The following is a 26,360-nucleotide window of genomic DNA, read 5'->3' as shown; positions in this document are numbered from 1 at the left end:
TAAAATATCTTTTTTTTTTTGGTCTTTTTGCTATTTCTTGGGCTGCTCCCACGGCATATGGAGGTTCCCAGACTAGGGTGGTCCAACTGGAGCTGTAGCCACCGGCCTACGCCAGAGCTACAGCAACGCGGGATCCGAGCCGCGTCTGCGACCTACACCACAGCTCACGGCAACGCCTGATCATTAACCCACTGAGCAAGGGCAGGGACCGAACCTGCAACCTCATGGTTCCTAGTCGGATTCATTAACCACTGCGCCACGACGGGAATTCCAGTTAAAATATCTTTTAATTAAAAATTTTTTAAATGTCTTTACTTGGCTAACTATTCTGTCTTTTGCTAATTAAAACTTTACTCATCTGTGATCTCCTGGTACAGAACACACTAAGGGGAACAACATACAGCATGAGACATCTAAACGCAACTAGAACTGTCAGGTAATGCCCTAATGAAAATGCCATTCCCCTAAAAGAACATGTGAAAATGAATATACGCTTACAGACAAAAACCTAAAAACAGATAACATAAATGCTACACTGTAAAAAATGTACGAAACTTATTCTGGCTTGCTGTTTGCATAGCCAATTCTATCTTTCTTTAAAATATACATTAAGCATTGTCATTTTCGTAAATGAGCTTGTCTAAAGGACCCAACTTGATTATTCTTTTAGCATGTGTAGCACTAATTATATATACCTAATTTAACACATATTATTTTAAATTTATGTTTCATCTTTCCACCTATGACGCTCTTATGTAGGAATATTTACATGGTCTTAATACCTAATAGTGTTTTATACAAAGCAGATACACAGTATGTCCCATATACATAAGAAAATTGGACAAAGACTAGCTAAAGAGTGATGACAACAGCTTTAAAAAATATGACAATGATAAATAAAAAGAATGTACACATATTTTGTGAGATTTATGACTGCAGAAGCCTCTTAGGATTGACAAAGTTGCAAAGAAATAAAAAAATATAGGAGTTCCCATCATGGCGCAGTAGTTAACGAATCCGCCTAGGAACCATGTCATGAGGTTGCAGGTTTGATCCCTGGCCTTGCTCAGTGGGTTAAGGAGCCTGGGAACCTCCATATGTGGCAGGAGTGGCCCTAGAAAAGGCAAAAAGACCAAAAACAAACAAAAAAAAAAAAACTAAAGAAAGAAAAAAAAAGTATTGAATTTGTTTTCCATGTTTTATAAATGAGATCAATCACCTTGAAAACACAAATCGTTAAATTAATGCAAAGCTGCTACTGCATATCTGAAGTTAAGAGTTCACTAAAATTCTCTGGGAATCATTTTAAATGATCTGAGCTTCTGAAAAGACCCTAGAAATTATATCACACTTTTCCCTCCATGTAATGATTTCACTGACAGTGGCAACTATACATCCATGACAGTAACTTCAGGTACTTTTAGAAAAGGTTATATCCCACACAATCTTATCACTGGCACTGATGGGAAATAAAGGGGGAAAGGTGATTCTGATGTTTTTTGTAAGTACCTCACCAACACAGAATAGGAATGCATAAATGAAACAGAATTCTCTTAACTTGGGCAGAATAATCACTACCACTCCCCCACCAGTTTTTTCCAAATAAGATGACAAGACTTTTAAAAATTAAACTCTTATGCTCTCTGGAATATGTGCATATTTGATACTTACACAGAAACATATGGAAGCTTTTAATGTATGATAAAAACCAAAACATGTCACCCTCATTCATATAGAAAGCAAACCATGTCAAGTCCTCAGGGAGAACTTTAGCCTCTAGTTTTTTCAGTAACAAATATCACCATGACTTTGGTAAGCTACTATAATTTTAAACTATTTAATTTTATAGCTAGAAAATATCTTGGGAGGATCTAATCTAGCACAATCCTTATGTGATAAGCAGCAGATGTCTAGGTGTTAAAGGGTTACTAAAGTAAAAAAGTATCGAAGTAAAAAAATTAAATACTTTTTTTGCTGGTATGATAAGCCATAGCCATTGTTAAATGAAGCTCAAACCACAACTATAAAACAGCAGTAGTAGGAGTTCCCATCATAGCTCAGAGGCAATGAATCTGACTAGTATCCATGAGAACACGGGTTCAATCCCTGGCCTCACTCAGTGGGTTAAGGATCCAGTGTTGCCATGAGCCGTGGGGCAGGTCGCAGACACGGCTCAGATCTGGAGTTGCTGTGGCGTAGGCCAGGGCCTACAGGTCTGATTCGACCCCTAGCCTAGGAACCTTCCTATGCTTCAGGTGCAGCCCTAAAAAGACAAACAAACAAACAAAAACAAAAACAAAGAAAAACAACCTACAGTAGTAAAGGAACCAGGACTGCACATAAGGTCCCTAAAAAGTAATGAAGCACAGGACTTCCCGCTGTGGCGCGACGGGATGGGCAGTGTCTTGGAAGTTCCCACCCTGGCCCAGCACAGTGGGTAAAGGATCTGGCATTGCCACAGCTGCAGCTTATGTCTCCACTGTGGCTTGGATCTGATCCCTGGCCTGGAGCTCCATATGCCACGGAGGCCAAAAATAAAAAAATAATGAAGTATACAGGATCTACTGGGGCCACAGAATCCAAGTGTACTAAACTAATTTCTTATAAGGTCACAAATCTAAAATGGTTTCAAGCCAAACCAAACCAAAACATTTAAAGAATGCTTTGGGGAGAACTATTTCCTTCTCTACTATCATACCTTTTTTTTTTTTTCTCCTGTCTTTTTTTTTTGCTATTTCTTGGGCCGCTCCTGCGGGATGTGGAGACTCCCAGGCTAGGGGTCCAATCGGAGCTGCAGCCACCAGCCTACACCAGAGCCACAGCAACGCAGGATCCGAGCCGCGTCTGCAACCTACACCACAGCTCATGGCAGTGCCGGATTGTTAACCCACTGAGCAAGGGCAGGGACCGAACCCGCAACCTCATGGTTCCTAGTCAGATTCGTTAACCACTGCACCACGACAGGAACTCCTCTACTATCATTCTTAATCCATAGTTTATAGGGTATGAAGGATATCGCCATTAAAATTTATCCCATTCACCTCTAAACATGCTAGAAAGACGTCAAGTCATACTGAGTAAACTGAAGTCACTATCCCACCCTAAAGATGACATGAGAAAGCAGGTGAAAGCAACTTCCTAAAGAGCAACAGCCAAAGAAAGGGGATATTAATAGAAGAAAATGACACCAAACGCAGTACAACCCCCATTATCAAGTCTAGATTTGTATTTCAAACATTAAACAAGTAATACAAAAGACAAGTTCTGGTTGTGGATCAGCAATAACGAACCCGACTAGTACCCATGAGGATGAGGGTTCAATCCCCAGGCTTGCTCAGTGGGTTAAGGATCCAGAGTTGCCGTGAGTTGTGGTATAGGTCGAAGATGCAGCTCAGATCTGGCGTTGCTATGGTGCAGGCCGGTCAGTAGCTGCAGTTCCTATTGAACTCCTAGCCTGGGAGCTTCCATATGCCACAAATGCGGCCCTAAAAAGACCAAAAAGAGTTCCAAGACCCTAAACTTGCTTCAAGTTTCTTAAATCAGGACTACTTTTATAGAGACAGTACCAAGGGTAAAGTTAAAATATTACCAGGCATCACCACATCCTCATTTTTTGATCTTTCCTTATTTTAGAAGTCAACCTCTTATAAGGTATGCACAGAATTTCAAAAAGTAAAAAGCCTTGTGATTTTTAAAACTTGGTTTTTCCTCTGCTGTTATATTCATATATTATCCCATGTATTACAATACTAATTACTTGCTATTGCATGATGAATTTAAAATGATGCATAAGAGGCACATATTCAAATTTCATTCCCTTTAAACATGGTCCAGATTAACTATGAGTTGGTACAAATTTCTCACCACACATTACTTACTTTACTAAGTTTAACCAGCTTTCCCCAAAAAGATAACCTTTCTTTCCCTTGCCCCCCGAATTTAAACAGAACCTGCCTTGCCACATGATGAAAGCAGTAATCCATTAGCAGATAATAAACTAGAAAAGATTCAATGGATTCCTCCTGTCCAATACTCAACTATAACAAAAATGCCCAGAATAATACAATCCTGAATTTATAACTCTTTAAAACATTCTCCTACCTTCGCATTGGTTCCTCGGAAGAATCTTCCACCTTGTTTTTATCACATTTTCCAAAATTTGTAGTCCATAATACTGAAAATTGGAGAATAGAAGCATGTGAATATATTGCTATAAGACAGGCAACTTTTAGGATTCACAAATGGACAGACATTCACACATTTACATCTAAAATTTCAAAAACATTATGCTACCAAGTTTAATTACATATATTAAACAAGGATCTATTCACCCATAAACTGAGTTTTCATGCATTTTCCTCATTTTATTGTTTACTACTCTAACGTCCTGCTGTTTAGACATGCTCACACCAGGAGAAAAAAACCAAATAAAAAGCCCTTTAGCAGCCAAATGGGCTTAGTCTGTAGAAGGAAAAGTAGCATAGCAGCCAGATATGAATTCACAGCATAAATGACTGCTTATATAGGCTCACGAACTTAACACGACCAGGCTCCTAAGAATTAGCAGCTTGGATGCTCTCAAGCTTCCTACCATCTTCTAGGAGTTGTAAGCTCTTGGCCAAGTATTAAAGTATTATCACAAATAACTTTCTATAGAAAGTGTTTACAAACATCACTGGTGTGTTACTTAAGGAGCAGCAAGACAGCCCAAGGGTTTAATTTTAAATTTTAACCCCACCCTTACAGTTGCTATTTCTACTAATTTAAAGATAAACTTTTGTGCACAGTCAAAATAATACACAAATGCATGTTGCAATCTGTATCTACCTTTCAGGTATTCCTTCCAAATATAAAAATGGTATCTAAAAATGTAAGTTAATAAATACAAATACCACTTTCAAGCCATTTTGTCCCTCCTGTTGATTACTCACTCTAAATAGTCAATCACATGTATAACAATTTATAAGGCTACAGGAGTCATTATCCAAAATTATTATCATGACCAATTAGTGTGGATAGACAGGAGGAAGAAAAGGATCAAAATTGTTGTGGTATGTTTTCAACTGGTTGAAATAGGGAAGATTCAGCAACAATACCTGAAAGGTAAATTCATCCATATATAGACATATAACCTCAGATTGCAAGTTTTGGCTGAGAATAAGAGTTCATCTTTAAAATGGTTAGTCATCACACAATAAAATAGGAGCATTAGTATTTCAACCAAAGGGATCATGTGAATGCACACTTTATCCAAAGCACAATATAGACTGTCCCAAACTACATTGTGCTCAAATAGTAAATGTTTTTGCTGTTTTCTTTCATTTTTAAGATTTCATACTTTAGGAAAAATTTGCCATTTCAACCAAAATCCTACATTCCTTAAAGACTTCAAAAACAAAAACAAGGCCAAAGCAAAACTCTGAAATTACAAATTATAAATTTGATGCCATTTAAGTTTCATAATCAGCAGTAAATGGTGAAGCTTTCTATCCTGTTCATTTATATCTCTTTATAGGTCTGGGTCTCAGAAAAATATAAATGAACCAAAAAGGTTTCTCATTGACTAAGATTCTAAATTAACTTTTAAAAACATACTACCCTAAACTTGCTTTAAATTAATTTTATAGGTATGAAATCAGTGTCAGAATTTTTTAGTGAGTCAAAACAATGCATTCTTACTACACAGAATATATATCCTCTTACTAATTCTCAACAAATCAAAAAGATCTTAAAAAAACCTAAGAAACAAAACCCAACACAAAACATACCAATTAAGAAGTAACAATCTTAATAATTTCACCAATATATTTTAGCCAATGTATTTTTCAGCTTACCTTTTTAAATTGAAGGATATTCCCCCCTTTAGTGTCGCATTCATTTATTTACTTCTTCCTTTATGCCTGATACTTTCTTACCTAAATTACCTATTTACTAACCTCTAGTCCTTTCTCCAACTGTAAAACAAGTAGCACAAGCTTGCTGAAGATACAATTCATATTTTCCTCTTTCTGCCAACAGGGCTGAGGCAGGACGCCCAATGAAAGCTTTTCACAAGTTAGTTCAAAGGAATACATAGATCACAACCACAATACCCTAAGACCCAATTTCTCCTAGACATTAAGACTTATCACATGAAGAGAATTCACATTTCTTGGAGGAGTACTTTGATTAAAAAATCTGAAATGACAGCCAAATCTGAGAGCCAATGATAAGTAACTACTTTGGAAATATACTACTTTTGGAAATCCAAACACCATCCTGAAGTACTACATTTCTGTTTTACATTACAGGACTTGAGAAATCCACTGCTGAGTTATGAAGATGAGGGACAGATAACAGCAAAGACTAAATGAAAAAATAAATGCATGAAATGATCCCTATGGTAGAAATTTCTACTGAGCCCTTAGAAATACTTATTTTATGCATTGAATTCCCAGTTCCCCTCCCACCGCCCATGAAACAAAAACAATTGATGAACAGAATTCAGTTAAAGGGAATCAAAAGGGTAGACCTTGTGGAGGCCTGCCGTCAAAGCCTAGCTGTGTCAGTTGCACAGGAAGACACCCCTTTTCTTCCTATTACAAGCAATCAACATAATGGAACATTATGATTAATATCAGGTAGTGTTAACATCTTTAAAGAAAAAAAAAATGATTGCATAAAAGCCAAATGTCATAGTGCATAAATTTAGCACCAAATCATTTGTAATTTATGTAAATTGAAGAATTCTTTACCTGTTGCTTTCTTTCTGTTCCTCTAATCATCTCATTTTTCACAAGACAAATTTGAGTTTTTAAAAATACTGTTGATAAATCAACTTAAACATTAGTAATGTCTGTCAGTATAAAAAGCAAAATTTACCAGGCAAGCAAACAGGCAAACACTGTTATGTTACTTAAGGTTAGCACTTTGAGGAAGTTCCGGACTGTATTTTTGCCCTAAAATTTATAAGATGTCAAAACTAATTAATATTTTAAAACTGTTAATTAACACAGTCTGATTTCAGAAACAGAGGTGAACATGGCTATTTTCTGTTTTAACACAATGTATACCAAGTGGAAACCTTGTGTGTAATTTAAACAGAATGCCATGCACGGTATTTTATTACTTCAAGGCAGTTTAAAGTGTGAATCATTAAGCCTAAACAGTCAAAACACATTTTGATCAACCCTTCTGTTCAAACTTAAGAAGAAAAAAGGACCCAAATGATAACATTTTCAATTGCAAATAAAAACTGAGTGCTGTCCCATTAAAAGCATTGGTACCATTGAGTAGGGTTTTACGCTGCCCACACATCTTGGTTTTGGAGATGCCTAACCTGTATTATATTGATTACTTGCCCAAAATAATGCCTCTGATGTTGTTTCATCTCTGAGTAACATTCAGAATTTATGCTTAGATCTGTACACATATTCTTTAAAAAAAAAAAAAAAAAAAAAAACCAAAGCCAAAAAAAAAAAAAAGCCCCAAATTTAAAAAAACAACAACAAAAAAAGCCACCTTGCATACTAGTCCCAATTATAAAACTTCATTCATAATTCTTAGGACTATTTGCAAGAATTAATTCTATGTTTAAAAATAAATTTTGAAATAAGTTAACATTAGTAAGTGATTTGAGATAACAAATGCTAATACTAAAAATGAGATACCTTCCTCAAAGTTCATGACTGGAAGAAAAGAAGAAATAATGGATTTTAAAACCACCACTTGCTTACTTTCGTGTTCATATTCTGTGAAAATTCCAAAATTGTGTCGACTCTTGTCCATGCATCAGGATGCTCCTTTAAATGTGTCAGTACTTCTTGAGCCATTCTTTGCTAAAATATTATACAAAAAGAATTTTAAGCTTACTTGTTATTTTGAATGGTATTGAGTAAGGCACAAATCCTAATAGGACAGATAGCCTATCAACTTCCAGACAGCCTATCAACTTCCAGACAGCCTATCAGCTTTTTAAACTTCAGTTAAAAATGGGACTATTCCTTTGAAACAGAAAAGTTTATTTTCCTAATTTGCTTTATTTGGTATCCTCAAAACTGAAATTAAATTCAATAAATTCTGGGGAGTTCCCGTCGTGGCGCAGCAGAAACGAATCCGACTAGGAACCATGAGGTTGCCGGTTCGGTCCCTGCCCTTGCTCAGGGGGTTAACGATCCGGCATTGCCGTGAGCTGTGGTGTAGGTTGCAGACGCAGCTCGGATCCCGTGTTGCTGTGGCTCTGGCGTAGGCCAGTGGCTACCCCTAGCCTGGGAACCTCCATATGCCGCGGGAGCGGCCCAAAGAAATAGCAAAAAGACAAACAAACAAACAAAAAAAAAGACAAATTCAATCAATTCTAACAAAGATCTACTCCTTTACCGACATAAAGGTAAAGAGTTCTCAGCACAGTCAACCAAAAGCAATATATAAAAATTCACATCAACTTAAAAACCTTTGAACCTTCAATTTACTGCATTGAACCTTCAATTTACTGCAAACACATTTTTGTCTCTGAAAATTCTCTTATTTCCATATATTAAGTCATAGCCTATTTTGGAAATTTTTTTTTGCTTTTGTATTTCTAAAATGCAAACCCAGAAATAGTTAAATCTATGAAAACATCATCTAGAATTAACAAATGTTAAGGTTTTTTAAAAAGATTTTTATTTATTATAGTTGATCTACAATGTTCTGTCAATTTCTGCTGTAAAGCAAGTGACCCAGTCATACATATATATAATTTTTTTCTTATATTATCCTCCATCATGTTCCATCACAAGTGACTAGATATAGTTCCCTAACAAATGTTTAAGGAGTTCCTGTCATTGGTCAGTGGTTAACGAATCCGACTAGCAACCATGAGGTTGTGGGTTCGATCCCTGGCCTTGCTCAGTGGGTTAAGGATCCAGCATTGCCGTGAGCTGTGGTGTAGGTTGCAGATGCGTATCAGATCCTGCATTGCTGTGCCTCTGACGAAGACCTCTAGCCTGGGAACCTCCATATGCTGCGGGAGTGGCCCTAGAAAAGGCAAAAAAAAAAAAAAAAGAATTCTTTTCCTCTGACAACAGATAGAAAAAAATCATGAATGTGATATTCTATCAACCAGCAGTACACTATTTATTGTTTAGATGAAAAATTTGACAAATATACACCCACTAATTTAGGTAGTGTTTCTGTACCCTGACAATAACACCAGAAACATTGTGGAACTTGAAAGAAAAATCAGATGCCTGGGTTCTATCCTAAAGGTCTGGTATTAGAGCTAGTGTCTTGAAATACAATCACACATTTTAAATTTGATTTCATTAAGGTCTGATAGCTTCAAAGGGTTGTAATTGTGTTATATAATAACCAGAAAAAATACAAGAAATAGAGATGAGTTGTCCAGGGCCAAAGCCCATTTTAGCGGTATTTTGATTCTCTTCCTGAGAATATTTAAATAGATATTCATTTCTAACTAGATAGAGACATATAAAACAGTAACGAATATTAAGATATATCAAAGATACATTCCTAGTGTTATCTGGTCAAGATACAACCTCATCTGATTTTTCTGAAGTGATGAGCATTCTACACATAGAATACGTCCCACACTATCACTATTCATTTCCAGCTCTGCATAAATCATGTTCCTTTTAAGTCATCCTTCTTGTTGTAATTTTACTCTATAAAGTTATAACTTCTAGTATTTGCACTTTAGTGTCTTTAATTGTCCTAATACCACTGTCCTCACATAATATATTCTTTTACTAACTTAAAACTCCAGGAAGGGTTCAAAAAGACGCAAAAGGAAAGAGAAAGAAAATCTGGCATCTCCCTGTGTTACTAATTGAAGGGTGAAACTATCTAAGTTGCTAAGCAATAGATAAAAGAGTTCAAGACCCTTAACATAGTATTGGAGAAAACAATCAACTCTTCCATATCCTTCCCCCCCACACACCCCCAGCGGCCTAGTTGGCTAAAAACAGAAACATGTTTTTAACAGAAGGTAGTCCTAATATTACAGTGCTAAGTTTCCTACTATACTACCATCTAGGCAGAATTTCTATTTACAGATTAAACCCTTCTAATAATTTCATTCCTTCCAAAGTTATACAACCCTTTTAAGAGGCTATATACAGGTGAGTTTGAAATTTTAATTAGCATAATTTCCAGTTGCTATTTCTTTCTAGTTACATATTTTATGATAAACCAAAAACAACCAAAAAACCCCTCACCAAACCGTATTTTAAAACTATGAGTCTGTATCACATATGCTAAATCTTCATTATACTTTCAAAAGTACCCTTTAAACAGAATGTCTAAGTATCAGGCACCAGTAACAGTCACTTTACAAAACCTCATCACTAATCCTCCAGTATCTTGCAAGGTAGGTAACACTTTGTAGATGAGATTCTAGAGGAATGACTACAAAATATCCTAGAATAAAATTAAGACATTTAACACTAAAAGAATGTTTTCTACTACAGCCTTCTACTTTTTATTCAAAATAAAAAAGTGGTATATAAGAAACATACTAAACAAGGAAGTTTAAAGATATGACTTTTAGAAAAGGGTTTAACTGACTTTAAACTCTAAGCCTATCTCCTAATATCAGCTTACTGATTATCCAACTGATTTGTCCCATGAAAGATCTAACTACACATAAAATTCTTACTTTTGGGAAAGTTAATTTTGCCTTTATAAATGGAAAATATTTGTAAACACTTTTCTAAATCTATTCATATTAAAAAGTCAAATTTAAAACAAATCATTACATCTTAACACTGAAACATTACTACAAGTAGTACTGCAACATATTCTTTATGATAATTACTACTGCTACTTCAGTTATAAGCCTAGAAGAACACTGTTTAATCATCATACTTTCAGATGTTGTGAACCAGAAATAAGATTAAACAGCAGTGGTAGCTTAATCATGTGATAAAAATTAAATGTCCATCTTCCTAATGTTTTACAGACTTGTTCTAGTAAGTCAAAGTTGAGCCCTTACTTCATGCATTTCAACCTCACTTTCACACTTTCTTCCCAAAGCAGCTGCTTTCTATACATCAATGTTGGGATGAAATGAGGCTTAAAGCCCCATGTTGATGTAGAGTCATCAGGAAACAACTACATGATATGTATTGTAAATTCCAGATTAACTTTTCCAGGAATGCTTTTGGAGACAAGAATACTGGTCAAAAGCCCCTAGGAGTATAAACTGCACTAACGAACAAGCTTACAAAACCACTTTAATTTTTTTTCACTCATACAACTTTCATAGTCTTCTTCCTTTAAAATTTTCTTTATTGGAGTTCCTGTCATGGCTCAGTGGAAACAATCTGACTAGCATCCATGAGGATGCAGGTCGATCCATGATCTTGTTCAGTGGGTTAAGGACCCTGCATTGCTGTGAGCTGTGGTGTAGGCCAGCAGCCACAGCTTGGTTAGACCCCTAGCCCGGGAATCTCCATACGCAACAGGTGATGGCCCTAAAAAAAAAAAAAAACAAACAAAACCCCCAAAACTCTTTATTATAGTGAAATTTATTACAGGGAATAGAAATAATTACGCACTTGTTAATATTTATACATCATCTTTTTTGGACTATTATAAAAAGATACGGCTACATCCACCTTTCAGAGGTTTCTAAAAAGTATGAAGGCAGAGTTGCCAAGTGTGGTGCAACGGGATTGGAGGCATATTGTAAGCACTGGGATGCAGGTTTGATCCCCAGCCCAGCACAGTAGGCTAAGGATCTGGCATTGCCACAGCTGCTTATGCCGAGACTAAGGCTCAGATCTCATCCTTGGCTGGGGAACTCCCTATGCCAAGGGCCAAACCAAAAAAGTATGAAGGCACTCAGGGTTTAATTATGTAAATTTAAATTAGAATCTTGAAGATATAAATAATTTCATATACACTAGCTGAACATTATCTATCACATACCTTTTTAGCAATAAAACTAATAGATATTTGTCACATCACCTTAAAAGGTTTTAATTCAAAAACAAAAGCTTTTTTTTTGTCTTTTTGCCTTTTCTAAGGCCGCACCCACAGCATTCCAGGCTAGGGGTCTAATCAGAACTGTAGGTGCCAGCCTAAAGCCACAGCCACAGCAACTTGGAATCCGAGCCACCTCTGCAACCTACACTACAGCTCAGGGCAACGCCGGATCCTTAACCCACTGAGCAAGGTCAGGGATCGAACCCATAACCTCATGGTTCCTAGTCAGATTTGTTAACCACTGAGTCACAACAGTAACTCCTCAAAAACAAAAACTTTTACTCTTTTAAAACTACATTAGGTCCACAGATTGAAGTTTCAAGATTGCCCAGTTTCATGTAACATAAAATTTTAAACTTAACAAACATTCCTGTCTCTTCTACCCCCCCCCCCCTTTTTTGGTCTTTTTGCCTTTTCTAGGGCCACACCCATAGCACATGGAGGTTCCCAGGATAGAGGTCTAATCAGGGCTGTAACCGCCAGCCTACGCTACATCCCCAGCCAACACCAGATCAGAGCCTCATCTTCAACCTACACCACAGCTCACAGCAACATCGGGATCCTCAATCTGCTAAGCAAGGCTAGAGATCGAACCCGTGCCCTCATGGATGCTAGTCAGATTCATTTCCACTGAGCTATGACGGGAATTCCTCAACTATCTTTCCATTGATAAATAAGTTTCAAACTGATTTTGAAATATTTAACATCAAATATTTAATTTAAACTTATCAAAACATACATCACCTGTAAGCTAATTCCTTACTTTAACAGTTCCACCTTCAGAGTTCCTGTTCTGGGCAGCGGAAACAAATCCAACTAGGAACCATGAGGCTGCGTGTTCGATTCCAGGCCTCACTCTGTGGGTTATGGATCCGGCATTGCCATGAGCTGTGGTGGAGGTCACAGACACGGCTTGGATCCTGAGTTGCTGTTGCTATGGCTGTGGCATAGGCCAGCGGCGACAGCTCTGATTAGACAGACCCCTAGCCTGGGAACCTCCATATGTCACAGGTGTGGCCCTCAAAAGACAAAAAACACAAAACAAAACACAGTTTCACCTTTGCAAGTGCTAAAATACAAATAACTGTATAAATGCTTCATATCAGATTTTTTTTTTTTTTGCTTTTTGGGGCCGAACCCTCGGCATATGGAAGTTCTCAAGCCAGGGGTCTAACCGGAGCTACAGCTGCTGGCCTACGCCACAGCAACTCAGGGTTTGAGCTCATCTGCAATCTAAACCACAGCTCCTGGCAATGCCAGATCCTTAACCCACTGAGCAAGGCCAGGGATCAAACCTGAGTCCTCATGGACACTAGTCGGGGTTTGCTACCACTGAGCCACAACAGAAAAATCCCTGGATTTTTTTTGTCTTTTTCTAGGGCCCCTTCTGTGGCCTATGGAGGTTCCCAGGCTAGGAGTTGAATTGAATCTGTAGCTGCCAGCCTACACCTCAGCCATAGCAATGCCAGATCCAAGCCTCGTCTGCGACCTGCACCACACACAGCTCACAGCAATGCCAGATCCTTAACCCACTGAGCAGGCCAGTGATCAAACCCCCAACCTCATGGTTCCTGGTCGGATTTGTTAACCACTGAGCCACAAGGACAACTCCCAGAAAATCCCTGGATTTTTAAAGTAACTTTTATCTGTGAAGTACTTCTGCAATTTAAATGTTTCAAAATGCAATCATATTAGCTTCAAATATATGAAATACATATAGCAATTTCAAATATATTAAATACAACCTTTAATATCTAAAAAAAATTTAATACATTGGACTATATCTTTTATTAAAAGGAATAAAGGTTTCTAAAGGACAACCAATATTCCAAAACATCCCACTCTAAACCATTTCAAAATATAATACAATTTTTTTCTCCAGACCACCTCTCACAATACAGAATTCCAATTTAATACAAACTACAGAATACTTTCTATTAAAGGCAGTAATTTAAAATTTTTATTTTAAACATTGTTACACTTCAATGTTTTGATCAGCTACTTTACCTGGGCTCCTTCTCCATGGTATAAGCAATTCACCACATTGTCTAAAAGGTTGATATCCAGTTTTTGGCTGAAATCAAGCAGCTGGCGAGCTGCATGGTCTGCTAACATTGTCATAATTGCTGGCATAGATTACTGAAAATAAAGAAAAAAAAAATTTAAAGTGCCTGAGAAGTTCTGATATTATCAAAGAATTTCTACTCAAGTTATTTTACTTCAAACTATGTTCTTATAAATATTTTAATGAGTATTTTACAGATTTTACCTAACAACTGAGATAGTAAAAGCAAATAAATGCTGAAGTTACTTAGGTACTCCATAACTGCATTAGTCATTAGGATCCACTTTATCTTTAAACCCCAGAAAAAATTCTACTGTTCTTTACACTGATATGTATACACAAAGTTACCCTAACCCATTTAAAAAATAATTAAAGAATTCATGGTCCTAAAAACTGATACAACTCAGTCTTGATCTCAAATTTTTATACAGATGAAGCTCAAATGGCTGTTTCCCCCCCTTCCTAAGTAGGGTCTTCTATTTCAATAAAAGCTCGCTTTCCCTCATTTCATGTTACCTTAATTTTTAAGATATGAAAATTACATGTGGGTGGTATAAAAGTTTTCCTATACATAGAAGAAATGTAGTAAGTACCCTTAACACATAGAAGAAATGTAGTAAGTACCCTTAACCTCTGCAAAATTCAAGTTTCTGCCCTCAATTAAACCATCTATATTTGTTTCTTTTATCTTTGAATGAATTTGAAGATTCAAATTAAAGTGTACAAACTCCTTGACTATATACAGTCTTAAAAAAACCTTTTTGGTAATACATCAAACAAAACATTTTTTAAATTTCCAGGTATTCACTGGCAAAGCATATGGCTGTAAAAGCTTGCCAACTGTTTTCCAAACAAAAACAAACTTTATCATAACAGAAAAATGAACTTCTTCACCTCAAATAATGTACTGGCCAAAACCTACTGGGGTTCATATGCAATGTTACCCTTTTAAGAGGACGCAACTCTAATGTGCTGGCACACTTTCACATTTTTGTTGCCCAGTATTATAAAAATCTTCCCTTTTACTTTTTCTTCAAAGCCAGAGCCACTTATGTCTGATTGGCTATATCAGTACTCCTCAACGTTTTTTGGGTCAAGATGCCTCACAATCAGAGGAACAGGATAGCTCTTGCCAAATTAAAAAATTTGAAAACTTTTCATACAACTGCAGATGATTCAGGACACCCTGAAAGCCATGCCTCAGGTTAAGTACCCTTGGTTTACTGTACATAGATCCAACAAGGTCAGATGGTCATCTCTACTTCTCCCCCACTTAACCTTTCCAGATCAGGAAATGAGTGGTTAATTTGATTACCTTATGTTTGGACAAACTAGCTTGATAGAAAAAGGGCACTATTTCTTGGCTATTTTACTACGGTTTAAAAATATTCTTAAAAATGGCAGTAATTTCAACTCGAATGTCTTAATGATAATGTCAGTTACGACAAAGTAAAAGTCGGAAAGATCAATCAGATAAAATATAAGATATAATGTAAAAATTGAGAAATTAAGAGTTTAAGGACTTTCATTCAAGTTTTCTGATCCATTGACAACAAAACTGATGAGATTTCAAAAATTTCTACCAGCAGTTATTACCTAACATAATCTTTGACCTAAATATTAATACAAAAAAGGAAATATATATTTCACAAATTAAAGCGTTAAATCTCTCCCCTTCAAGTGTCATGTAATTTTAAATGATCAGCTCAATCTTAAAAATTGAGCCTGAAAAGCAATGTCCACGAAGAATCAAGATCTACATATCAAATGTTCTATGGGGGGGAGTTAATTAAAAACTGAACGAACTTTTCTCCTATTTAGTCCTATCATAATGTAATAGCCAAAACAAAAAATAAAGTAACTATAAAAAGTTTCATTTTCAAGTACATTGTCTTTACAGAGTTCAAGACAAATCCTGTGAAAAAGCAGGTTTAGAATAGAAGCTTCTGTTAAATACAGCAGGGTATGCCACCCTTAGAACTAGCGACTATCTTCGAAATGACCTACCTAGCCTTAAACTGTACGTAGTACAGAAATGGCGGCTTTCTGGTCAATGCCAAGCACATTTAGTCTCCCAAATTAAATAGCTTCCAAAACATTCTTTCCACCAACAGCAGTGTCCAACGCGCTTAAGATATACAATCAGGCAGATAGCAAAACAGCCAAAGCGGGAGGTGAAAGAAACCACAAAAGCTTTCTCCGTTCCTTGGGACACTCAATGCTAAATTCCACTCACTGCACAGCAAATACAAGGTACTGTCCAGCCATGTGGTGACTCTACAAGTGAATACCAAAATACCTTCACAGCCACTTCAAACTGGCAGCTACACACTGCCAGCTCCCATCCAAAAGCCAAAAAATCATAACCGTTGCTTAATGATGACTACACAGTAGGTCAAAAAACAAGTCGCTACAAGGAGAAAGACTGCTACTTTAGGTGTGTGGGCAATTGCCTGCTTCATTCAGTAGAAACACACCTCACTAAGGCCCGCCCTCCCCTCTCTTCCCACCCGAACCGATCCGCAGCACTTCTAACTATAGCATACTGGAGCACGCACTCACCCCGCCCATACTCGGAGGAGGCATTTAGACCAGGCGCCTGAAGTTCACCGCCCCATTCTCAATGCAGCATGGCCTCTGCGTGATCAGGTCCGTGCTGGGCAGATCTTTAATGCTTCCTCTAAGTACACCGCTTCCTTCCACCCACCCCAAACTCAGACATCGGAATGAAGCAGAATCAGGATATTGTCCACTGTACAGCGCCAGCAGTAAACGTTTTGATCACTTAACACACTCAAGTCCGTGAAAGCAAAACTACAGCATGGAACCTCACCTGCAGATTCCCCCCCAAAAAAACCAAATAACCTTCCCTACTTTTAATCCTACTTTGCAAAAACCCAAAGATTCTGAGTTTCCCTGCAGGAGGAGCAGGCATCAGCCCCTCCCTCCCGCGATCCCAAGCTCTCCACCGAGGGGCCACGTGATGCAGGCGGACGTTTCAATGCTGCTGCACTAAATATTTCTGGAAACTTCCACTCCTAATAATTTCCTGAGATGTTCCTGAAATCACCCTAACTTCTCCCCGGCCCCTCGGGCTGGGGAAGCCCTTCCACTGCCGCGCCGGGCCCCACTTCACTATCACGCTCCTTGCCTTCCTCCACCGCTACCCGCACACGCGAATGACCCAAGCAAGCGCTCCCCTCCCGCGGCCGCCTCCCCGCCTCCATCCCCCAGCGACAGAAGCGGCTCCATTCAATCGCAGGCTGTGCTGTGGGCCCGCCGCCGCCTCCCCGGCTCGTCTCCCGCGGCCGCCGCCGCGCCCCACACCAGCCTCCTCCCGCCCGGCCGCGCCGCCGCCCGACCCTCGGCCCCGAAGACACAGTCGACTTACCCAGAGATTGAACCAACTGCTTCTTCCTTCCTTGTCGGGGGATTAGGGCGAGGGAAGATGGGGAGGGGGGGAAGAGGGGAGGAAATCAAGGTGGGTTTCACAGTTTCCCCACCTTAAAAAAAGAAATTTAAAAAAACGAAGGCGATAAGGGCAAAAAAAAAAAAAAGCTCAATATTTACTATCTCAGGGACACCTCCCCCCGACACACACACCCACCCTCCCCCCCCAAAAAAGAAGGGGAATTAATATGTGGAATAAATGCTCCCGCCTGGCTGGGGCGTGAGGGAAGGGGGAGGGGAACCGGGTCAGGTCCCAAAGATTCAGCCCCAGGGGGACCCTCCAGCCACAGGCGGCAGCAGGAGCGGCAGGAGTAGGGGGTGTAGAGTCCACACGGTCGGGGGACGCTCTGCTGCCAGTTACAGTCCGACTCCCCCCTACCAAAATACGGCTCCCTCTCTCACGCGGCTCCGGTGCTGGGCCCCCCCCACCCAGGCTCGCCTAAACTTTCCCCCCTTCTCTTGCTCCTCAGCGACTGGTGGTTCCCCCCTCCCCCTCTGGGTGGTTGCACGGACTGCAGCAGCAAAGACTGGAACAGGCACCGCCGCCGGGGCTGTAGCTACTGTTGCTCTTGCTGATGCTGTAGCTCCCGCTGCTCCTGCCGCGGCCGCTGCAGCCGCTTCTCCCCCTCCTCCTAGTGCCTCAAACTCGGAACCGGTTGAAACCGGTTCAGACTGGGAGATTCCATCTCGGTTGAGTTTTCAGCCCATGGCGCCGCGGAGCGTTTGGAACCTGGGCCTCCGCCCCCAGTCCGCTTGCCCATTGGCCGCTTCCAGCCATAGCCGCGCCATCAGCCTACCTCCTATTGGTCATATCGCCCATCAATCTCTGCTCTAGGCTCCACACGAGCCCGCCGCTTCGGCCCCCGCCTCTTTCCAGCAGCGATTTGCCCGCAGAGTGGGGGAAGGGAAGTGGGGCGGGTCGCAAAGGAGCGAGGAGGGGGGGTGGAAGAGGAGAAGGTGGGACGAAGAGTTGAGCAGAGCAGAGTACAGAGCTAAGAGAAGCCGCGCGGAAGATTGGTTCGAGAGAGCTGTCAATCAAATATAGCCCGCCCTCGACTTCCCGTCCTCCTCCCTCCGCTCCCCCTCCCAGGGCTTAGCCCGCAGGCCCGGCCTTTCCGGCCCGTTCATTGGCTGGGCGCCTTTGGTGACGAAGCGGGTGGGGCGCAGCTCGTGAGCTGGTGGAGGCGCGAGTTTAAGCGCGGCGCGCGGCCGCTTGCGTCCGCTCGGCTGCTCCCGGACTCGCGTTGGTCGGCCCCCGCCGGCTCCCGCCTAGCTGCAGGGCCTTAACCCGCAGTGGTCGGGACCTGTCCCCCACCCCTCGGATGGGGGCTGTGCAAAAACTAGGGCACACCCAGTTGTTTTTTTAATCGGAGAGGGGCGGGGTGGAAAAAAGGAGCGAAAAGAACACAACGGAGGCCAGTCGTAGGCCCCAGACCGGGTTTGGGGCCGAGATGTTGAGAGGTTGGGGTGAGGTATGGGGCACGCGCCCTTGGCGCCTCTTACTCCTCTCCGAGACGTGGGAAAGTTACCTAAGTAGTTCTTGGGCAAGTCTCCTTCAAATTTTAACTCGCCGTCTCCCCAGGTTGGAATTTGGCTGCTTCAACAACCAATTCTTCCTAAAAATTAAGACGCTGTAATCCCTGTAATTGGTTTAACATCCTGTGCTTTTTGCTGGGTAAGCTTGAGTGCCAGCTGCCCTTGATCTTCCTTTACCTTCGCTTTTTCCTTTCGGGTAGTTGCCCTTCACAAATTTCATCATCACCAAGTAGTATTTTCTATGAAAGTCACACGCACGTGGCCCTTCACATGGTTGTCTCTCTTGTCCGCAAGTGCCCTCCAAGTAAGCTTTACTGATTGTTCTTTGCTGAAGAAACAGCAAGCAGCCCACCAACGTTTAGTAGGCCCGTTGTGCCACCAAGAGGTTGATAAATGGTTTATTAAATCACAGTTTTCTTCAGCAAATTCTCACTTACAGTGGACAAAGGCTAATACCCAAGCACTGCTTAAGAGTAACTCTCTCACCCTCCAATGGGTTTGCCAAAATGATGTTGGATTACTTTGAGACCTAAGATTTTTTATTCATTGCTTAGCTTGAATGGTATCAAACCAAACTGTATTATGTATGTGACGTATACACTGATCATCTGGAATACTTATATCCTATTACAGGACTGTCCTGTTTTTTAAAAAGTTTTTCCTCCACGTTTTCAGCTCTTGCACCAGGCCACTGATTTTTTTAGATGCCAGAACAATGAATAAAAATCGACTGGTTGGGAGTTCCCGTCGTGGCGCAGTGGTTAACGAATCCGACTAGGAACCATGAGGTTGCAGGTTCGGTCCCTGCCCTTGCTCAGTGGCTTGACGATCCGGCGTTGCCGTGAGCTGTGGTGTAGGTTGCAGACACGGCTCGGATCCCGCGTTGCTGTGGCTCTGGCGTAGGCCGGTGGCTACAGCTCCGATTGGACCCCTAGCCTGGGAACCTCCATATGCCGTGGGAGCGGCCCAAGAAATAGCAACAACAACAATAACAACAAAAAAGACAAAAAAAAAATCGACTGGTTGTAAGACCTGGCTTTGCTGAGAATGTGACCTTGGGCAAGTCTCTTGACCTCTTTGGGCCTCAGTTTCCTTTTCACCCATTAATGAGACTCATATCATCCATGCCTGTCTCATCTGTATAGAGATCAAATGGGTGTGAAAGAGCAGTGTGGCCCATAAAGCACTAAATAGTCCCAGTTTTCTGTCCTCTTCTTTAGCTCTTCTCGTCTTTAAGTCATATCCCCTAGGAGATCATATCTCTCTGGACCATAGTTAATCTGATGTAAACATTTAGCCCATTATTTTTGCCTAGAGTTAGCCAAAATGGAGTATTCAATATAAACTTGTTATTAACAAGCGCAAAAAGAAGTGACTGGAGGAGATAATTCTGTATGATCACTGTGTTTTCAGAATCAATTTCAGAAAACATGTCTGACATATTTAAAATCCTTTTTACATTATCTCCATTTGTTGGAAACAAGACTTCAAAGATTGGAGTGGGCCATGAATAAGGAAATGTTAATAAACTGTATCAAATGCCTGCCTGCTTGTCTAGCCCTCTGTTAGAGACCTTTCTCAACAATTTTCAATGAATTCTTAACAGCAGCCATGTGAGGTAGTTGTTCTTTTTCAGATCTTGCTCCTGCTTCCTCCTGACCCTCTATTACACGTACTGATGCATTCACACCACCCCACAACAGTTGAGTCAATTTAGAACCCATGTTTGTGTTCTTTTTACTAGTCCACATTGTCTCACCAAACAATGGCATTCCTCAGAAATGAAAGAAACAGAAACTCACAAATTCCTTTTTACTACTTGCCACTTATTTCTATTAAAATCTCTTTAATTGAAAAACTAATACATGATCATGTTTAACAATTCAAACAATAGAGAAAAGTATCTACAGTAAAAAGTAAAAGCCTGGAGTTCTGTCGTGGCGCAGTGGAAAGGAATCTGACTAGGAACCATGAGGTTGTGGGTTCAATCCCTGGCCTTACTCAGTGGGTTAAAAATCCAGCGTTGCCGTGAGCTGTGGTGTAGGTTGCAGACGTGGCTCGGATCTGGGGTTGTTTGGCTGTGGTGTAGGCCAGCAGCTACAGCTCTGATTAGAACCCTAGCCTGAGAACCTCCATATGTCGCTGGTAGGGCCCTAAAAGGACAAAAGACAACAACAAAAAAGTACTCTTCATGTGCACCCCGCCCTCCCCATTCTTTCTTTTGCCCAGGGATAATAATCATTAAGGGTTTGATGTGTACGCTTTAAGATATCTTCTATGCATTACAGATATACTTGCTTTATGTTTTCTTCAACATATAGGACATCATACTATATATATTATTTTGCTACTTGCTTTTTACCTAAGTCAGAAAGTATAAATCTACCTCCTCCTATTAACAGCTCCATGGTCTCCCCTATCTTCTCAGTACTATGAATTACTCAACCATTCCCCTACTGAACACAATCAGGCTATTTCTCATTTTCCCTCTTACAAATAATGCTGCAGGGACTATCCCTATACATTTATCCTTTGGTCACAAATGTGAATATATTGCTAGGTTCCGACCCTAAAAGTGGAATTACTGTGTCAAAGGCTATATATATTTGTTATTGTGAAAGGGACTGCCAAGATGTCCCCGAAAATGATTGTGTCAACGTATTTACCCACCACAGTACATGAACAGTATCTGTTTATTCCCTGTCAAGGCCATAGATATTTGCTATTAAGGTCATACCAGAGTCAATTCTTTGCATTTTAATTTGATCTTTTGGCTCTGAAGACAATCTCTACTGACTGTGAGCTCTTCAAGGAATACATAAATTATAAGATTAAATGCCCATATGATGTAATAAAGAAATTTGAAGTAAAAGTATACAATAAACCTATTATCTTAATAATGATAGAAAACTAATATAACTTTGCCCTCAGAGATACAACAATGACCTTCCAACATGCATATCTTCCTACCAGTCATAAGAAATGGGCACTTAGACTGAAAATACCATGAGTCTGACTCACTGGGTGTATTCCTGTACTAAGTATAAATTCACAATTCCATGGGCTTTTTCTTCCAGTGATTCTCCAGGGCATGTTTGTGACTTTGTAAGGCCTGAAAGGAAGCACCGGGAGAAGTATTTCTTTGTACATATCTTATGAGGAAATTGTTTCTCTATTTGCTTTTACAAATGCTTCATAAAATAATACATCACATCACTATGTTCATTTTGGATTTCAAAAACATTACCGGTATAACTTGGACAACAGTACAATTGTGTCTGATGCTGAAGTATGGAGGTGGGAGAGGAGGGATCCTTTTTTTAAGATAAAATTGACCTTAGAAAGTGCAGTCCAGGTTGCAACCCTATTCCTATCAAATGCAATTTACAGTGTTGGAATGTTTATGGAAAATTATTAATATTGTTTGTGGAGCTAAACTCCCTATGTGTCTGATGGATGGAGTTCCCATTGTGGCTCAGCAGTAACAAACCCGACAAGGATCCATGAGAACTCAGGTTCCATCCCTGGCCTTCCTCAGTGGGTTAAGGATACATACGGCATTACCGTGAGCTTCGGTATAGGCTGGCAGCTACAGCTCTGATCAGCCCCTAGCCTGGGCACTTTTATATAGTTCTACCAGGTGATATTCAACCATAGGGCCCAGACTCTCTTACTCATATAGAACTGAGAGATGAAGTGTCATTTCACTAAGATCATTCTTGGACAGGACAAGTGAAGCCACAGAGATGTTTTTGCTGAAGTATTTCTAAGCTGAAATAAAATAATGAGCAGGAGGTTGGGGTCTGCATATATAATAAGTAAAAAACAAACAAACAAACAAAAACCACCTAGAGAAGGTAAAGTTGGTACCTGTCAATAAGAAAGATATGTCATTTCTTTCATGAATAAACATGCCATCATCTAAAATACAATTCAAATCAGAAAAGGAAGAAAAATAAAGGAAATGAAGAGGTGATACTGATCCATTCATTAAACAAATATTATATTGAGAGCCCAGTATTTGCTGGTCACTGACCTAAGTGCTGAGGATTCCAGAGGGAGCAAATTCTACAAAAATCTCTACTTTCATTGGATTTAACTCTAATGGAGGACACTGGGAGTAAATAACGAGTCAGAGAAATGGTGTATAGTGCTAAGGTTAAAAGTGAATCTGAGGGGGGAGGGAATCTGTGAGTTCCCTGATGGATCAGTGGGTTAAGGATCCAACATTCTCACTGCTCTGGTGCAGGTTCAATCCGTGGCCTGGGAACTTCCACATGCCACAGGAGCGGACAAAAGAAAAAAAAAAAAGAAAATGTTCTTAGCATGGCATTAAATGATCACTTTATTAAAAAAAAAAAATCTGGGGGTAGTTCCCTGGTGGTCTAGTGGTTAGGATTCAGTGCTTGCACCACTGGTGCCCAGGTTCAATCCATGGTCTGGGAACTGAGATCCCACATCAAGCCATTGCGACCTACGGCTAAGACCAAAAAAAAAAAAAAAAAAAAATCTGGGCATGGGAATTGGAATGGGGAATGGGAATGGGGGTGGTACAATTTTAGATAGGGTGCCTGGGAAGGTGATACCTAGAAAGTAACATTCAATAAAAGATCTGAAGGAGGAAATTTCGCTTGTGGCGTAGTGGAAACAAATCTGACTAGAATCCATGAGGATGTGGGCTCAATCTCTGGCCTCGCTCAGTGGGTTAGGGATGCAGCGTTGTGGTGAGTTGTGGTATAGGCCACCAATACAGCTCAGATTCTGTGTTGCTGTGGCATTAGCTAGCACCTATAGCTCCAATTTGAGCCCTAGCCTGGGAACTTCCATATGCCATGGATGCAGCCCTAAAAGCAAAAGAAAAAAAGATCTGAAGGAAATGAAGGAGGATATCCTTGCAGGAGAGGAACCCTTCAGGCAGATGGAAAAATAAAAGCCCTGAGGCAGCCTGTTTGCTTTATTTACACTGGTGTGTTAGACACAGCTCAACTGTCTCCTAGGAGCCAATTGTTAAATCTTCAAGAATTTTGCAAGCTGGTTGTCAAACACAGCCACTATTAAAAAATTAAATAAACTTACTATTAAGTAAATAAATTATAATAAAACAAAGGTAATAATACTTAAAATTTATCACTTCCTAATTAAGTTACTGCATTTTATTATCTATGCTCTTGAGATTATTTACATTAACAGTATTTGCAAGTTGGAAATACTATAAAATGACGTGCTACTGTGAATCTTTTCACAACTTCACAATTTGTGACATCAGGAGTTCCCACTGCGGCTCAGCCGGTTAAGAACCCAACATAGTATCCATATGAGGATGTGGGGTTTTTTTGTTGTTTGTTTGTTTGTCTTTTTGCATTTTCAGGGCTGTACCCGTGGCATATGGAGGTTCCCAGGCTAGGGGTCTAATAAGAGCTGTAGCTGCTGGCCTACGCCAGAGCCACAGCAATTCGGGATCCGAGCTGTGTCTGTGACCTACACCACAGCTCACGGCAACACCAGATCCTTAACCCACTGAGCGAGGCCAGGGATCAAACCCCCAACCTCATGGTTCCTAGTTGGATTCGTTAACCACTGAGCCACGACGGGAACTCCAGGATGTGTTTTTTTTTTTTTTTTTTTGCTATTTCTTTTGGGCCGATCCCGCGGCATATGGAGGTTCCCAGGCTAGGGGTTGAATCGGAGCTGTAGCCACCGGCCTACGCCAGAGCCACAGCAACGCGGGATCCGAACCGCGTCTGCAACCTACACCACAGCTCACGGCAACGCCGGATCCTTAACCCACTGAGCAAGGGCAGGGACCGAACCCGCAACCTCATGGTTCCTAGTCGGATTCGTTAACCACTGCGCCACGACGGGAACTCCCCAGGATGTGGTTTTGATCCTTGACCTCGCTCAATGAGTTAAGATCTAGAGCTGCCGAAAGTTGTGGCATAGGTCACAGATGTGGCTCAGATCTGGTATTGCTTTGGCTACGGTATAGGCCTGCAGCTGCTACAGCTCTGATTTGAGCCCTAGCCCAGGAACCTTCGTATGCCACAGGCGTGGTCCTAAAAAAAAAACAACAAAAACCAATTTGTGACATGTTGGTAGCTTGAAATTGGCCTCGGTAGCAGTACTTATACCATAGAAGTCAGTTAAAGCAACAAAGGGGCCAGATGATGTAGGGCCTTACTGTACACTGCTGTAAAAGCTTTGACTTATTTTCTCAGTGAGATTGGGAGCCAATCAAGTATTTGAATAGAGACATGATGACTTGACCTGACCTCCAATTTTAGCAGGAAAATTCTAGATGTTGTGATGAGAATAGGCTTGGGAGCAGGAATAGAAATAGGGAGATCTATTAGGAGACTCTGTGTTAATCCAGGGATAGACTATGGCTAGGATCACAGTGTTAATCATGAAAGGATTAAAATTCTGAATATATTTTGAAAGTAGGGTCAAAAGTATTTCCTACAGAATTGGATTGGGATGTGTAAGAGAGAGGATTTGAGGATGACTCCATGGATTTTGGCTTGAGTGACTGGAAAGGTATAGTTTTCCATTTTCTGAGATGAGCTTCAGGAGGAATATGTTGAGGGAAATGGGGCCAAATTAGGATCTCAATTACCCATTGCCCATAAATTCCTTAAAGGCATGGGCTTTGTGTCAGGTTCTTAGTTGTGCTTAATAAATGTTTGTTGAACTTATGAATTAATCTTTTTTTGGCTTTTGCAATTAAACGAAGTCATGGAAATTAATGTTGACAAGAAGATGTTACCAGATGTGAAATTCTGCAACTCTATGACTCTAAACAAAAGGAGAAAAGCTACTAAACACCACTCCAAACTAGGCCCATTTTCTTTCCTTTAATTCTCACCACTTAGTTGATCTATCTATCACTTTGCCCTAATCTTTCTGCCTGTCTTATGCTCTCATTGTCTGATCACAAGCAGAAAATTTAAAAAGCTTACCAGAATAGTAATATTACCAAATTTTGATAACATTTTGTCAAAATTCTATTTCAAGACCTTATTATCCTATAATAAATTGAAAAATAGATTCTGATAACAATTAAAAAAAAAAAAAACTGGAGTTCCCGTCGTGGTGCAGTGGTTAACGAATCCGACTAGGAACCATGAGGTTGCGGGTTCGGTCCCTGCCCTTGCTCAGTGGGTTAACGATCCGGCCTTGCCGTAAGCTGTGGTGTAGGTTGCAGACTTGGCTCGGATCCTGCATTGCTGTGGCTCTGGCATAGGCCGGTGGCTACAGCTCCGATTCGACCCCTAGCCTGGGAACCTCCATATGCCGAGGGAGCGGCCCAAGAAATAGCAACAACAACAACAACAAAAGACAAAAA

At 40.3% G+C, this 26,360-nt stretch overlaps 1 protein-coding gene across 4 annotated transcripts in view; it reads right to left on the bottom strand.

The window, feature by feature from the left end:
- Positions 1–17,591, bottom strand: part of XPO1 (exportin 1) — a 44,596-nt gene extending 27,005 nt beyond the window's left edge. The window contains exons 1-4 of one of the 4 annotated variants that reach the window (XM_047781992.1): positions 17,424–17,591; positions 13,975–14,106; positions 7,716–7,817; positions 4,102–4,174 (exon numbers count right to left, since the gene is read on the bottom strand). In XM_047781992.1, coding sequence (XP_047637948.1) covers positions 4,102–4,174; positions 7,716–7,817; positions 13,975–14,100 — 301 coding nt within the window. In that variant the 5' untranslated portion in view covers positions 14,101–14,106; positions 17,424–17,591. Of the gene's footprint in view, positions 1–4,101; positions 4,175–6,511; positions 6,576–6,734; positions 6,967–7,715; positions 7,818–13,974; positions 14,107–17,423 lie in introns of those variants that run through there. The other 3 variants (XM_047781993.1, XM_047781995.1, XM_047781994.1) reach the window with 3 other exon arrangements.
- Positions 17,592–26,360: the final 8,769 nt, after the last annotated feature.

The sequence above is a fragment of the Phacochoerus africanus genome, chromosome 5, assembly GCF_016906955.1.
Source record: "Phacochoerus africanus isolate WHEZ1 chromosome 5, ROS_Pafr_v1, whole genome shotgun sequence".
Taxonomy (NCBI): Eukaryota; Metazoa; Chordata; class Mammalia; order Artiodactyla; family Suidae; genus Phacochoerus; species Phacochoerus africanus.
This window is presented reverse-complemented; position numbering and strand designations above follow the sequence as displayed.